Source organism: Gastrolobium bilobum, unplaced genomic scaffold (assembly GCF_033153095.1).
Source record: "Gastrolobium bilobum isolate Gb01-03AN ecotype WA unplaced genomic scaffold, APGP_CSIRO_Gbil_v1 utg2810, whole genome shotgun sequence".
Classification (NCBI taxonomy): domain Eukaryota; kingdom Viridiplantae; phylum Streptophyta; class Magnoliopsida; order Fabales; family Fabaceae; genus Gastrolobium; species Gastrolobium bilobum.
Window position 1 is genome coordinate 1,129,377 of NW_026895666.1, and position 17,082 is coordinate 1,146,458.

The following is a 17,082-nucleotide window of genomic DNA, read 5'->3' on the forward strand; positions in this document are numbered from 1 at the left end:
TAGTAGTGGTGGCGTCGTGGTGATGGTGGCAGTGGCTACGATGATGGTGGTGGTGGTTGGTGATGGTGGTAGTGATAATGGTGATAATGGTATATAATAGTAGTGGTGGTGATGGTGGTGATGATGATGATGGTGATGGTGGTTGTTACGTAGAGGTGGCGGTGGTGACAGCAGTGGCTGCAGCGATGGTGGTGGTGACAGTAGTGGTGGTGATGGTGATGACATGGCGATGGTGTAGTGGTGGTAACGGTGGCATAGTGGCGGCGACAACGAGGTAGTGGTGGTGGTGATGACAGTAGTGGCTACGATGATGGTGATGATGATGACATGGTGGTGGTGGTGGCAGTGGCGGCGATGGTAGTGGTGGTGACAGCAGTGGCTGCGACGATAATGATTATGATGACTTGGTGGCGGCGGCAACAATGACTGTAGTAATGATGGCGTCGTGGCAGTGGCGGCAGTGGTTACGATGTTGGTGGATGGTGGTGGTGGTAATGATAATGGTGGTGATGGTAGTGGCGGTGGTGGTGGTAATGATGGTGGTGATGACGTGGAGGTGGTGGTGGTGGTGGTGGTACTACGATGGTGGCAGTGGTCGTATCGGGATGATGGTGGCGGTGGTGATGATGGTAGTGGTGGAGAGTAACTGAGAGAGATAAGTGTTTTTCATTTTGTGCCCGAGAACAAAAAAATAGAAATTTTTTGATTCTTTTTTCTGTTCTCCAACACAAAAATTAAACCGGTTCGTCCTAGGAACAAAAAAATAAATTAATTTTACCAAACGAGTTTTCTATCCATTTCTGTTCCCGGGAGCAGAATTAAAAAAAAAAAAAATGTTTCCGGAAAGATTTTCATGCGCACCCTAAAGTGGTCAGAAGCTGTTAAAATGAAAATGGAGAAAATAGCGTTGGAAAAATTACCCATATATAAATTCGATAATATTTGAATTGGACTAGTTAATTTTCAATTAACCAATTAAGAAAAACAAACCACTTCTCAAAATACTTCATCAAAAAATAAAATACCGAATTCTTGCTTAATGTTATATTATAAATCGTACGATTATTTGTTATATGCTCACAATAATAAAAAAATATAATAAAAAAATGCATTTTCGTGATTATCATGATATTATAACAATTTAAGATATAATTGAAAAGAAATGCTAAAGTAAATAATAAAACGAAGGGGAAAATGTACACGTACTGTTGAATTTTAACCTATACGCAAATTAATAGTCGTTTAAATTATATTAATTAACTCTTTTAATTATTCTTCTCGTTAAATTGCTATGGAAATGTCATGTAACATGAATCACGTGATTCTCACCTTCAGTCTCAAATCCTAATTATTTTTATATACTTAATATATATTTATGAATTAAAAAACAAATTAAGATAACATGTTCCTAACAACCATAATCTTAGAGAGAAATATTTATCTTATGTTGCATAAGATAATTATTTTATGCAATATAAATAAAGTAGTGGAATTCGTTACTTTTAAAAAAATAAAAAAAATTAGTGAACTCTACTATTTTGTCTCTATTGCATAAGATAATTATCTTATACAACATAAAATAATTATATCCCGTTCTTCAAATATTGAAACTTGAAACCCCAATTCTGCCTCTTCTCCTTCGAGATTTGTCCGGGGTCCTTGCTACTACCCATGACAGTGAAGGTGAAGAGGTGGTTGAACGTGAGTTTTGGGTTTTAATTTTCAATCTCTGAAAGAGATGATTGTTAACAAAATGTTCTGTTTATTTTTTTTATATTATCTTTAAGGGAAAGTACGTATAATATTGTAGGATATAAGTTTTATCATGTAACTCTCTTATAACTATGTACCGTGGGGAGTATATAGTTATAATATTAAAGTTATTTTTTTTATTTAAATTTAAACACTTTTCAGAATCTGTTGGCAGACGTGGAGAGAGAGAGAGAAATAACTTTAATATTATAATTATAAGTGGCGGAGTCGGGCTCCAATTTGAGTTTGGGCTAAAAAATTATATGTATATTTATTTTTCTTAATTTTAGTTAGTTTATATCATAATATATACAAAGCACCTGAGCAAACAACACCAAGAAGAGTTATAATTTTATTATATATTTTTTAATTTTACTAAAAAAAAAATTATACAAGTGAAAATTGAACACATAACCTAATACAACTTACCCAAATCTTTCACCAAAAATATTTTAAGTTTTAGACAGGACCAAATTATAAATTGTAGCTCAGGCTAAATTATAATTTTAACTTAGGACAAATTATAATTAATTATATAAATAAGTATAGTTTGTTAAAATTTAAGCCGGGCGGAGGCCACACCCAACTTATATGTGGCTCCGCCACTGATAATTATGTACCGAAGTATATAGTTATAAAGAGATGACAGGAAAAATCTTACATCTTACAACATGACATCTGATTGACCCTATCTTTGATTAACCAAGAAATGATAAATAAGTAAAAATAAAATAAAAATAATTTAATATAAAAGATTAATAGCCCGAAATATGTTTTGGTGCATTATAACTCATAATATGACTATATGTAAATGAATAAAAGTTATTTAGTGTGTTTTTTAAATTATCTTTTAAATCGTTGTAATAGCATGACAATCAGGAAACTGTATTCATTGTTCTATTAATTTTTTAATGGATGTTATTAATCTCATATTAAAAGAAATAAATTATTTTATGTCATAGAGATAAAGTTGTAGCTCCAGTATTTGTAAAAAATAAAATAAAATAAAGAACTCATGGGACCTATCTTTTTATTAGTGTAGAAGAGAGAACATTGCCTCCTTTAACATAAAAAAAAAAAAAATTCCTTTTTAAAAATTATTTAATGTATGTAGTGAAATAAAAAACATTTATAATATATCAATAATTAATAATTCCTCACACAATTTTCTATTAAAGTACTTTAAGTTGTAGTTTATATATTCTCCTATATAAATTACCAGACTATATGGAGTGGTTAAAACGAGAATAATATTTCATTTACAAAAACTTTTTACACATACTTTACAATACATACATCTTATTCTTGCCATTTATTTTTCTCGTTCTGTTGGCTCCGCTGTCAATGACTTTTTTTTATAACTCTGGGCCTTAATATTGACCGTGCATGTAGTTTTTTTTTTTTTTTCCCCTTAAAAAAGACATGAGTTTTCTTTGATATACAATAGTATTTCCATGCCCGTAAATTATTGGACGCTGGGACCATATCTCAAATCGAAAACTGATGGACAATCTCTATTAAACAACAAAGCCAGGCATCATATATTCTAGTTCATGGTAGCTGGATCAAACTTAATTGTAGTTCCTCAAAACGAAATATAATTCCCAATAGTTATAATTTTCCTTTTAAAAAAAATATCATCAAACCTACCGAGTTAAAACTCAAAAAAATTTGACATGCTTAAAAGGCAATGTGTTCAAATTTTCAGAGTCTCAACTCCTTGTAGAGGCACAAAATATATAGGATTAGTGGAATCCATTATGATTTTGAAAACTGATTAATATTTATTAAAAAAAAATTAACCCAAAAATTATAGGTCTAATGGTATCTTTGTTAGATCATAAAATTTGACCTATTCCAATTAGAGTTTAATTCTTGAGAATCACAACTCTTGGAATGGTGAATAGACTTAAACCCGAAATTAAATTAGTAGGATTTATATGGATTTTCGACACCAGTTGATATCTAAACAAAGCTTAAAAAAAAAAACGACCAATAAAATCAAATACTTCCAACAAGTTAAAACAAAATAAATAGATAATATCATATGAAGTAATGCAGATTGGAGTGGGACAAAGGACAGGCTGTGAGAGGAGAGACTGCTCAAGAGTTGCACATGGATAGAGTATCTAGAACTCAGAATTACAGATATAAATCCAAGCTAAAGCTTAAATAGAAAAGTGCAAAGAAATGCAGGTGAATACAATATCAAACTTAAAAACATACCAGAGAAGGAAAGTGTATGTACGGGACGTTATAGAAAGAGAGAAGTTCGTAGGCAAAACACACACAGTGTAGCACATGTGGTGGGTGAAAAAAAAGTGAAACTTGGATTGGAAGAGAGAGAGAGAAATGATAAGGGCGTCCCAGAAAGGGAAACCAAAAGAGTAGTTTAATTGTCTGAGTGAATGATGAAAGCGATCTAACAATTGAGGGCACAACGTGCATATTAGGACCAGTGCCTCCTCACCCAAGTCTCAGTCTCAGTCCCAGTCACCATCACCCATCCCTCCGTATATATGTGCATAGATTATTGTTTCTGAACATTATAGCAGATAATTTTATTTTCTACACATATAAAAAAATGTTGAATCTATATAAAGTGAAAATGATAACATGGATTCCACGCAATTTTATGTATAACATTAATCTCATTTACTATAGCATCAAATATAAACACAAACCCAAACACATATCACACTGGTTAGTTATTATTATAAAAAAAAGGAAAAAAAAAAACGAGAGAAAAAAAAACTTTTGTTTGTATTGCAAAAGTAATTAAAGTAGTTCCAATAATTTTTCAACCGTTCCAAAAATCCCATATATAGAAACACGCATCTTAAAAGGAATAAAAGGTGGTCTCAAACCATCCCTTTAATTTGCTTGATTGCTTTACTCTTTTTTATTCTCATTTTTTATTCTTACCCAAGATGTTGTGTTGCGCTTGGTATGGTATAATCATGCTATGTTAATTTTGTTTTCTTACATCCTTTCTCTATTTGACTTAAAAACTTTATGCATCTTAGGGTAAAACTTAAAAAAAAAAATGGAAAATAAGAGGGCAATGAAAGAGAGGAGAGAAACTGAAAGAGAAATAACCTTTCTGGGTGGTTTTTTGGGGATAAATGATCCTGTTGAATCGTCGATGCAATTTATAAAAAGAAATATATATAATAATATTATTTTTAAATATAATATCAATTTAATGCAATGAGTCTTGTACCCAATTTATATGATACTGCATACGTCGCAAATGAAAAAGGGTTAGAAATTTATTTTGAATAAAATTAACCGCGGGATAGAAACCTGCTGTATTAGATTAGAGTGATATTATCTTTACAAATTGCATTATTTGAGGAAAAAAAATCAAAATGGCTTCAGTTTGGTCTTTTCGTGTTTCGTAGATCCGATTCAAAGTAAAAGGATCTATAGAGAGGGACTGCTTTAACCTAATGAGCAATGAATAAAGTAGTCCTACTATGTACTCTCTCCATTCTTCAATTTACTAGCTTTGTTTTCTTCTTCCCTTCACACAGAATCAAGTCCCGTAGCATCAATTTTTTGGACCACTGAACCTTTTGTTAACCTATATATCCAGACTCTCATGGCTTTTTTCTCCATTTTCCAGTAAGTGTAAAACGCAATATGTAAAACTTCAATATGTATAAAAAATTATGGTAACTAAATTGGCGTCAGGAAACTGAGCAGGTGAAAGTGAAATTATGTATTTGATCATCTTCAATATCGTTTTTGAAAGAAATTTAAATTCTTAATCTCACAATACATCCCAAATCGAACTAGTTACCAAACAATAAATTGATTGAAAAAAAAAAAAAAAACCTTCAACATGTTGTGCCGCCCAAAGATAAAAACGTCGACAGGTATATTCATTTCTATATATGGCATAGATTTGGACCCGCTTCTCCCGAAATATCTACGATGACGCTCGAGATGATGGAAGCACATACTCTCTACTTTTTAAAATTCATTCCCCCAACTAACAGTATCTGGAAAACAAATGGGTTGGATGATTATTTTTACATTATACTAGTATTATTGCAGCCAACGAGAACATAATTTAAGATTTTGTTCGTCAAATGAAAGGTGTGATGCCGCATGTTTCTATTTAAATGACTAGTGGATTACATAATTTCAAAAATATCTACGGTGACGCTCCTGATGACGGAAGCATATACTCTCTACTTTTTTTTTTAATTCATTAAACCAACTAACAACATAAAAAACAAATGTGTTGGATGATTATTCTTATACTATACTAGTATTATTGCAGTCAACGAGACGACAAAACTTAGGATTTGCTTCGTCAAATGAAAGGTGTCATGCTGCACGTTTCTATTTAAATTACAAGTAGGGATCACATAATTTTTTTTAAAATAAAGCCCATCCACTTGTGTTAACAAAAAAATTCCCCTTGCAGAAAAAGTTAAAGAATTTTAACCAGCACTCGTACAAGATCCAAATAACAAAGATTTATCATCAAATGTCGAGACCGGTTCATTACCGATTCAGATGATGTTCCCTCACATACTCACAAGTGTAGAATCGTTGAACCCAACCAATCCACTAACCAATAAATCAATTACTCCACTGCTCTGTCCTCCCCTAAAGGTACAATTCCATAAATTATGGCCTAACTCCTGTTTCTTCAGTTAATAAAAACATTGTTATTAGGTACTTAATTTTCTTTCTAGTAAAAGTTAAAACTGACACGGGGCTTAAACACCCTAAGCGAACCAGCCCCCTAGCCATTTATACCCTTTTTGTCGCTTCCTTTTCTCTCTCTCACTCCATGTATCAGTGTCCTTTTGAAGCTTTAGACGAACAATGATAGGTCCCTCTCGTCATAATAGCCTTTGTCTGACTGCTTTTGGCCAAGAGAACTGATTCAAAGGACACCGTTGATGGGGACTATTCATCACCATCCAGTGATATTTCCAAGACCCCAGAAAATAACCCACTTTGTATCTCTGATTTTTCTCTGTCTCCCCCTTATCGTAAGAGTAAATTTTTTGCTTTTTTTATTTTCATTTTTCCTTTCTATATCCCTTAGCCTTAGGCTAGCTAGATACTTGTCTCAATGTTTTTTGTCAAGCTAAGCAAACCTGTATTGCCCTATTAAGGAACCAAAGCTATCATCTTTCCTCGGCAAAGTTTTCAAGATCCAAACAGAAATAAGAAACAAATTGACAACCCCATGTGTATGTGATAGCAATACATGCCAAATTAAGAAACGAATAGGTGCTGTCATAAATACCATAACGCAGAAATGTAATAAATCATAGTTTTATAAGAACAGAAATTTTAGTCAGAGCCCAGAATATCTAGTATCTAGTTAAAAGATTTCGTCCGTTTGTTAGTTTGACTGATCCGGACCAAGACCAAGACCAATGAGTTCCCAATTTGGCTTTCCTTTATTAAATTTTTTTTCTTTTTCTTTTATCCCTTCTTTCACCTCAATAGTAAAGTTATGGTTTTTGTATATGGGCATCCTAAAGGAGGGGGAGGGAGGTTCGACATAAACAATAATCTAAACTGCATTCATTTTTACATGCTCACAAAAGAAAAGATTATTTGAATGCAAATTAATGGCAAGGAGGTAGAAGAAATATTCTTAAGGGTCAGGAGCCTAGGGTCTCATTAAAGTGTGGAACCGATTTTTCTGCAGCCAACCTTGAGAGGGTCTTATCTGCGGTGGGAATCCTGATGATGCTGCAGCAGTTGCTAACAAATGCGGAGGCCCCAGTTGCCATTGTTGTTGCTCCGACATTGATAATGAAAGATCACTTCCAATACGGCCTCCATTGCTGCTGCTGCTGGGAACCTGCATATTTGGAAGAAAAAATATATATATATATATACTCTCTTACTTAATAAACCAAGACTTGAATACTTATTAATTACTAAATGGGTGCTTCTCTCATCCATTTAATGCATGAGCCAAAATATATATTAATTGAAGAGGTATATATACTCACATGAAAATTTGGTAGGTGAAGATGGGCAAAATTGTGAAGCCTTTGAGGCTCTCCAGGTGACCTGTAAGGACCATATCTATGCATTTCATTTGAGGCTGGAGATTGAAGGTGAGTTTGACTTAGCAGCCGCAAGGCTTCACTCTCCCCGTGCCCATCCCTTGGGCTTGCATGGGCTTCCATGTTGCTTCTATTACATGGTTTTGGTAGTATATTCACCAGCTGATCAATGAAATATAATAGGAACCCAAAAAGGTTATTCAGATAGAATTCAATAGAAAATTAAAAACACAAGAGAGTTAATAATGAATCTTATAATATATTACTTGAACCTTATTCTTGCTTCCCCCATTCAGCCAATTGGATTCAGGTGGCATATGCTGATCAGTTGCAACATTTGGGGTGTGATGCCCCAATGCTTGACTGTTGCTATGTTTGGAGCTCGAATTGCCCAAACTCAAATCCAAATTGTGATCTGCAGCGTTACCTGAGGATTCTGCCACCCAATAAAACATTTAATTAATTATGTATGCTAATGTAAATAATAAAATATATAAAACACTTTGATTAAAACGTGACCAGTGAGAACATAAATCTAATAGGTCATTCCTTACCAGAATTAAGCTCATTATCATAGATGCTGGGATCAAAATTGGTGACGGCCTCTTTGCCATTACATTTTATTGCTGCTTTGTCATACGCCCTACAAAATGTGCCAAAAAATTAAAAACCCTAGCATGCATTTATAATTCTTGGCTACTTTTTACAAGGTGGAAATAACAAATTGACAACGTAAGCAAAGCAGATACCTTGCAGCTTCAATCTCGGTGTCAAACAGACCCAGATAAACGTACCTGGCGAATCAAATCAAATTAACCTTAACTGTTACGAAACTGATAAGAATGGCATAACAAAAATAAAATAAAAAAGTAGCAGAAGATAAGCTCGTACTTTTTGCCTAAAAATTGGCCCATTCGAGCTTCCCATCTTCCACACTTATGCAAAGTTACACCTCTATATTTGGAGCTTCCTCTCGGAAATCCAGTGCTTTGTCGGCGAAGTACGTGCACAAACTCTTCCTTGGTTAGATTGCTCATCTATTAACATAACATTAAACCAAATCACGTAACAATATTCAAGATAGAAAAATTAATTAACAAATGTAGAAGGAGATAAGGTATCACAAGACTGTTCAAGATAAGATAAATGCCTTTCAAAAGAATCTCCCTCCCTATCTCTCTCTCTCTCTCTCTCTTTCTAATGACTCTCACCTGCTTCAAGTCTTCATCATAGTCTTGTATGTTGAAGTTTATGTCTGCCTCTACTCCCCGGAACTTAATGGCCGCTCTATCATATGCACTGGGCAAAGAGATGAATACATATTTTACTTGAACCTTATATTTCCCATAACTGAAATGTTATATTGATATCCTTCGAGATATAGAAAAGATATTACAAGCTGGTTAAAGAAGAGTGCTCACCGAGCAGCTGCATGTGCTGTGTCAAATCCACCTACACAAATTTAACCAGACAAAAACATCTCATCAGTTATCCCTTAAAATTCCCCCCAACCCAACAACACTCTCTTGTCTGCCTCCCAAATCATATATATCCAATTGCAAAGTATTATTAAAAGAAGAAAAGAAACCAATTGTTTTCGCCGCTTAAAACAACATATAGGGAAAAATATATGTATCTATATAACTACCGCAGATAAGTTCTTATTGTAATACTTACCCAGATATACCTGTTTTCCACAATCCCTGCAATATCAAGGACAAAGAGAACCAAAAGAATCAAAATTTGAGTGTTAAGAAAATCAATAAATAAATAAATAAATAAAATTGATTTATTAATTTATGGCTTAGATTTTTATGGAATGGAAAACACAAAGCACTAACCATATATGAGACTCCCATCGACCTGTTCTTCTGTAAAAGGTAACTCCCCTATACTGTGAGCTCCGCGACCTTGGTCCTCGCCGGCTTTTCTTCATCGGCTGCGATGCTTCAACTGATTTTCCGGCGCCGAGTGTTTCTGATTGACAAAATTTCACTCCTACCCAGTGAGCTCGAGGGAAGGAAGAGCTTCCACCACCACTAGCACCGCCCTCGGAGGGAACGGTCATCTCAGACTCCTCCAACGGGAAAAACTGCCGGGTGACCGGTAGGTGGTCACTATCCATGGACTCATCATGGGTCACTGAGAACCCGAATATCTTACTGCTTCTTTTCTTCAACGTTTTGCTTCCATCGTCTTCTTCTTCTTCCGATCCATCTTCGATGGCCACTGCAGAGGAGCTTGAATTGGAAACAGATCCGACCCTCTTGCCTTTATCATCATCACAATCGATGGAATTCTTTAAGGAAGAACAGCCTTCAGATTCGTAGTCCTTCCTCTGATCGGGGGAGTCATTCAGATCCCACATTCTTAACCTCCCTTTGCTTTGTTCTTCGTTATTGTTAAAAAAGCGCACAGATTCTTGGCTTCTCAGCTAGATAGAGGGCTAGACCGTCTTATACACAGGCATTAGCGAGAAAGAAAAAAAGAAGACAAAGTAACCCAGATTTCTGATTCCCACTCTCAGGTAAAAGAAAAGAAAAATTAAAGAAGAAAAGAAAAAAAGAAATTATTTTGGCTTGCCTGCAAAAGAAATTTAAACTTTGGGCTCTGTCTTGTTCCCCGTTCAGCTTGCTTTGGTTGTATGTCTCTCTCTCTCTCTCTCTCTCTTTTGTTTGAGAATAAAAAAATGGAGATAAGGAAAAGAGAAGTCGTCGAAGGAGGAGGTTGTGAGTATTGTGAACTGAGAGAAGAAAAGAGAAAAGAAAAGAAAAGAAAAATCAAACCTACGACGAGTGAGAGAGAAAAATAGGTAGGTGTTGCAAAAAGGTAATAAAGAAGGAGATGTTCAAAGATCTTTGTATTCCCCTAACTGCCCAATACAGCATAGACGAGGCCAGTTTCAGTCTCTTTACCACTCCACCATGCTCCTCACTATTCTCTCTCTTTCTTTTATCTCTCTCATCTCATTCATTCATTCACTCACTCACTAAAAAAAAAAGATATTAATTTCTATCTATTTTTGTTTTGCTTTTCCCAGAGGTAAGTCATTCTTGCTTGCGTCTTGCGCCAATCCTCTTATATCTTTTTATGAAATCATTGTACTGTTAATTTTTTATATTTTTTATATATTTTATTTTTGTTTCTATGATGTTTAATGAATGGGTTTAAAATGCAAGTGGTAAAAATGGGGAAAGAAAGAACCATCTCTTTCTTGAACAACTTTCCCACGTTAACCAAATCGAAAAGCATCTCTACGGGCTGTCCTTCTCTCTCGTCTTTCTGGCTACAAATTACCCACTAAAATGGAAATAGACAGCGCAAGGAGTCCAAAAGAAAAGATTATTACTCAAAATTAACTTTTGTTAGCTTCTAATCGTTCGTGATTCCCATCATTACTTACAAGCCACCTCCATCCACGCCTCCAACCATTTTTTATCTTTTTAGGATTATGACTAAGTTTTACCATGTGGGATGCCACAGGGTGTCAAAAGAGGAAAGAAATTAGCGCTTGTGGTCGAGGGTATTTTCGGGAAGAAGATGGAATATTAATTATCGTGACTCTAGACAGTGGCAAGCTATTGAGATAGAAAGTGAGAGTGTGTGTGTGTGTGTGTGTGTTTGGCATCAGAAAAAGGAAATGAGAATAATAGAAGTAAAAGGAAACTCTTTCCAGAAAAGTCCAATCCAAGAGTACGGGAAGAGGGCCACCTTTGCCTCTTTCGTTCGCTAAGTGACCAATGGCCTTCCTACGCTGTACCTCGTATTTATGAGCCTTTCCCACTACGTCACTCTCCTCAAACTGCGCGTGTTTTACCAACACCACTTATACTCTTTTTATTTTGTTTTATGGGTTTTATACACATGACATTCTTAGTGTCATGTTACTCTCACGTGACAAATGGGACCTGCTTTTTTTTTTTTGAGTGGGATCCACATCAAATTAATTAGAGTAACATGATACAAAAAGTGTCCTATAACATAACATATATAAAACCCTTGTTTTATTTGAGAAAAATATTTGTCATTTTAAATGGCATAAAGATATGTCATTTTAAAAGAGAGATAGACACAAGAAAATATTTTTTTATTTAAAATTTAAATAAAAAAAAATCTACTTTCTCTCCCATGATTTTTATTCCTTATGTCTATCTCTCTTAAAATGACATAATATATATCATTTAAAATGACAAACACCAAATACTTTTGTTTTGTTTTATTTTTCTTACAATGAACAAAAATGACAACACAGTTTTGTTTAGAGAGAGAAATTAGATGGAAATCAAGGAATCTCGCAGGAGATCCCACTTCATTTCCTTACTGGCCTGAATGGTTAGTTTTTTACTCCCATGACTTACCTAATTTTTTATGTTAATATTTCAATAACAATAAAAATATTTATTATAAAATAAATAAGGGAAAAGTATTTTTCCTCACTCGAGATAAAGTTATCTCCAGTGAGCTCAAAATGACATCGTTTTGAAATTATAAGATTAAAAAATTATAATGATAAAGACTAATATAACTCTGCAATATATTATAATTACAAAAATATTTTAATTTCCGTCCTAAAAAGACGTCGTTTTGAGTTTATCGAAGATAATTTATCTCCGTTGACTGGAGATATCCTTTGCCCAATAAATAATTGATACAATTTTACAATTTGTCAACGGAAAAGGATATAGTTACCGGTTACCACCATAAAAGCTTATCACCCTTACAACCAATCTAATCATTATTATTTTCGTCAATCTAACGGTTATAATTTATTAGTCATTATTAAGTCATTTTTATTAATTAATTATTAATTTTTAATAAATCTAATAAATTATAACCGTTAAATTAACGAAAATCAACGATAATTAAATTATTTATAAAAATAATAAACATTTTTTGTGGTAAGTATATTCTCTCCTTTGTTCAAAATGTTGTTATGCTAGTATATTTTATTTTTATGATTTTTTTATTTAATGAAGAGTCATTTCAGTTTTTACCCATTTTACATTATGTTAAAAAAAATGAATTCAACATAAATAAAATTGTTTTTATTAAAATTAAAATTTTAAAGAGTCACCGTGAAAACAAAGGGTAGAATGAACTTGAAATTTTAGAGGGAGGTGAGAAATAATTGAGAGATAAGATAATGAAAATGTGTTTACCAAAAAAAAAAAATACTCAAGAAGACAGAGAGGGTAGACTACTAGAGAATAGATATGTGGTGTCATTGCTGCACCACAGATTTAGTGCATTCCACTAATAAAAATATTACATGTCAGTCAATATTTTTTCCTCTCTATCAAATTCTTTCTCTATCCTTTGATGTGTAATAAGTCTATTGATGAGATACACTGAATCTAGATACAACACATACGGCTCGCACATGTACAAGTTAAGGGATTTTTTCATGAATCGACTACAAATAGTTTGGACTCGAGTGTAAGCTGTAATTATTAGGGGGGACGATATGCATTTTATCCAAATCGTTTTTTTTTTTTTTTTTTTTTTTTTGATATCATATCCAAATCGTTTTATATCATATTACCATGTGTTATTTTTCTAATATAAATAAAAGTTTAAGCTAAAGTTGCGCTAGTGATAAGAAGGTTATAGATTTAAGTTTAGAAAATAATTTCTTAAGTATAAAGATAAGTTGCGTAGAATCGACTCTCATTCATATTATTGTAAGTCGTAGAATTTTGTGTACCATAAATTATCCAATTTTTTTCTTGAATATATTGTTGGGAAAACTCGGTTCCCTCAAGCTCGGCTCATGAGCCTTTGTGCGGAAGTCAATCAACAAGATTCTGATCTCGGATCTCAGCAATACCTCAGCCTGAACTTCACCAGGTCAGGCAGCGCAGCGGAAAAATCAAAACGTAAACACAGGAGAGAGAGAGAGAGAAGAAGAAGAACACAACCAGATTTAACGTGGGAAAACCTTCTTGAATAAAGAAGTAAAAACCCACGGGACCTAGTCCAGATCAAAAATCCACTATGAAAATAATGGTTACAAAGAATCAAATACACCAATGTGGTGGTTAACTCAACCTTTCCAACAATGGTGATAATCAAACTACCCTAGAGATTTTCACTCAAACTCTATCTCTAGAGATCTTTCAAATTTGTTCTCTCAAATCTGACCTAACCTCCACCCACAACTAATGAGTATATATAGAGGAGGTGGAAATTAGGGTTAGGGTTTTTAGGAAACCCTTCAAATGGGCTTGTGCTTAGCATTGAAGGAGGAAGCCCAACAAATCTCCCCCTCCGACTTCAATGCGTCGGCTTCAGCATCAATCTGGCTCCTTCACAGCAGTCTTCAAATTTTCTTGTTGGAACCGGCTTTGTCATCATGTCGGACCAATTTTGGTCAATGTGCACCTTGACTAGTTCAAGCTCACCACCTTCCACCATATCCCAGATCCAGTGATACCTCACATCAATATGCTTAGTGCGGGAGTGATAGGTCGAATTCTTCGCAAGATGGATTGCGCTTTGATTGTCACAACCCAGCTCGTACTTGTCTTGATCATGGCCGAGTTCTATGAGGAACTTCTTCATCCACAACATCTCTTTGCTTGCCTCAGTAGCGGCAATGTACTCAGCCTCAGTTGTTGATAGTGCAACACATTTCTGAAGTCTTGATTGCCAAGAGACAGCTCCTCCGGCAAATCTCATCAAATATCCTGTAGTCGACTTCCTCGAGTCGGCGTCTCCCCCTAAATCAGAATCCGAGTAGCCTTGCAACTCGGCTTTGCCTTCTCCAAAACGGAGACATAAGTCGGTCGTACCTCGGAGGTACTTGAAGATCCACTTCACTGCTTCCCAGTGCTCTTTGCCGGGGTTTGACAAATACCGGCTTACCATTCCAACAGCATACGCCAAGTCGGGTCTAGTGCAAACCATTGCATACATCAAGCTTCCGACGGCAGATTGGTACAGGACCTTCATCATCTTATCTTTGTCTTCATCAGATCTCGGACATTGCTTCTGGTTCAGCTTTATGTGTCCGGCAAGGGGGGTGCTCACTGTTTTGGCTTTGTCCATGCTGAATGTCTTCAAAATCTTCTCAATATATTTCTCTTGACTCAGCCACAGTAGCTTCTTCTGTCTATCTCGGATAATTTTTATTTCGAGAATCTGCTTTGCAGGGACGAGGTCCTTCATTGCGAAGGACGAGCTCAACGCCTTCTTCAGGGCGGCTATCCTCGATTTATATTTCCCTACAATAAGCATGTCGTCAACATATAACAACAAAATCGGAAAATCTCCGGCCTCATACCTCTTCACAAATATGCAGTGGTCAGCTTCAGTCTTCTCAAACTTATGATCAATCATGAATGATTCAAACTTCTTGTACCACTGCCGAGGTGCTTGCTTCAAGCCATAGAGACTCTTCTTCAACCGACATACCAAGTCTTCTTGGTTTGGAGCTTGAAATCCTTCAGGTTGCTCCATATATATTTCTTCTTCTAAATCACCGTGAAGAAATGCCGTCTTCACGTCCATTTGTTCTACCTCGAGGTCCATCGAAGCCGCCATGGCTAACACGGTTCGGACCGAGGTCATTTTCACAACAGGAGAAAAAATCTCCTCAAAATCAACTCCTTTCTTCTGATTGCAGCCTTTCACTACAATCCGGGCTTTGTATCTCGATTTCTGCCCGTTCTCTTCATTCTTGATCTTGTAGACCCATTTGTTTTTCAGAGCTCGTCTTCCTTTTGGCAACTCAGTCAGCTCATAAGTCTGATTCTTGTGCAGAGACTTCATCTCGTCTTGCATTGCCTTTTCCCATTCTTCTTTCTCTGAGCTCGTCACAGCCTCATCATAACTCTGAGGCTCACCGTCTTCAGCAACAACGGTGTATTTGTCAGATAGGTATCTTGTAGAGGGTCTTCTTTCTCAAGTTGGATATCTCGGCTGTTCTTCAGCTTGAGAACCCGGTTCATCATTCTCATCCCGGATCTCATCATCAACTCGGACCTCAATGTCTTGGTCATCTTCAGCTTGTTGCTGGCCATCAATTTCTTTATTCTCTTTATTTTCTCCCCCTGCTTCAGCTCGGACAGGAAGGATGGGTTCTTCTCGTCTGACAGTAACTCGGACTTTGGGCTTCGAGATGTCATGAATGTTCTCATGCTTATGAAAGATCACATCTCGGCTTCTTACGATCTTCTTATTGATTGGATCCCAAAGTCGGAACCCGAACTCACATCTCGGCGAACCAAGATAAATGCACTCTTTAGTCTTTGCATCAAGTTTGGCCCTTTCATCTTTAGGGATATGCACGAAAGCTCGGCATCCAAACACTTTCAGTTGATTATAGGCCGCTTTCCGACCTGTCCAGACTTCTTCTGGAATTTCTCCTTCAAGTGGCCGTGATGGTGAGAGGTTGATCAAGTCAACAGCTGTTTTGACGGCTTCTCCCCAGAATGATTTCAGTAACCCGGCATTGGATATCATGCTTCGTACCTTCTCTTCAATTGTTCTGTTCATCCTCTCAGCCAGTCCATTCAGCTGAGGTGTCTTGGGGGGCGTCTTCTCAAGTCGAATCCCGGTCGTTCTGCAATATGCATCAAATGGGCCGCAATACTCACCACCATTATCAGATCGGACCACCTTCAATTTCTTGCCAGTCTCCCTTTCAACCATAGCATGAAATTCTTTAAAGGATTGGAGTACCTGGTCTTTAGATTTCAACAAATATACCCACACTTTGCGGGAATGGTCATCAATAAATGAAACAAAGTACTGAGCTCCTCCAAGGGATCTTTCCGACATGGAGCAGACATCAGTATGGACGAGGTCAAGAATATACCTGCGTCGTCTAGGTTGATCCGGTCTCACAAAAGAAACCCGGTGCTGCTTTCCAGCTAGGCAGTGCGTGCAACTCTCCAACGCTTGGCCTTTCAACCCGGTCAGTAATCTTTTTTTGTTCAGGATCTGTAGCCCTTTCTCGCTCATGTGGCCGAGGCGCTTGTGCCATAGCTCCAAGCTAGGTTCATCTCGAACAGAATTGGCTTCTCCGCCATTGATATTTTCTTGCATTACGTACAAGGAGCCTTCTTTCTTACCTCGGGCCACGACCAAGTTTCCCTTGGCCAGCTTCCATCTCACACTACCAAAGTAGTTCACTAACCCGGCATCATCAAGTTTGCCTACCGAGATTAGGTTCAAACGCATGTCAGGAACATGCCTCACATCTTTCAACACAAGTCGGCATCCAACATCTGTGGTCAGAGTTACATCACCGACACCAACAATCTTGCTGGTCACT

At 36.0% G+C, this 17,082-nt stretch overlaps 1 protein-coding gene across 2 annotated transcripts; it reads right to left on the minus strand.

The window, feature by feature from the left end:
* Positions 1 to 6,937: 6,937 nt before the first annotated feature.
* Positions 6,938 to 10,760, minus strand: LOC133287367 (floral homeotic protein APETALA 2-like). Of its 2 annotated transcripts, none has more exons than XM_061484962.1 (10): positions 9,647 to 10,760; positions 9,483 to 9,508; positions 9,227 to 9,257; positions 9,017 to 9,104; positions 8,697 to 8,842; positions 8,555 to 8,599; positions 8,360 to 8,448; positions 8,072 to 8,241; positions 7,749 to 7,967; positions 6,938 to 7,594 (listed from the first exon to the last, which is right to left on the minus strand). In XM_061484962.1, the coding sequence occupies exons 1-10, from the start codon at positions 10,171 to 10,173 to the stop codon at positions 7,400 to 7,402; spliced, it is 1,536 nt and encodes a 511-aa protein (XP_061340946.1). In that variant the 5' UTR covers positions 10,174 to 10,760; the 3' UTR covers positions 6,938 to 7,399. The 2 variants fall into 2 exon arrangements, with proteins under 2 accessions (XP_061340946.1, XP_061340953.1); XM_061484969.1 differs by having other exon boundaries at positions 6,939 to 7,594; positions 8,078 to 8,241.
* Between the last annotated feature and the right edge of the window lie 6,322 nt (positions 10,761 to 17,082).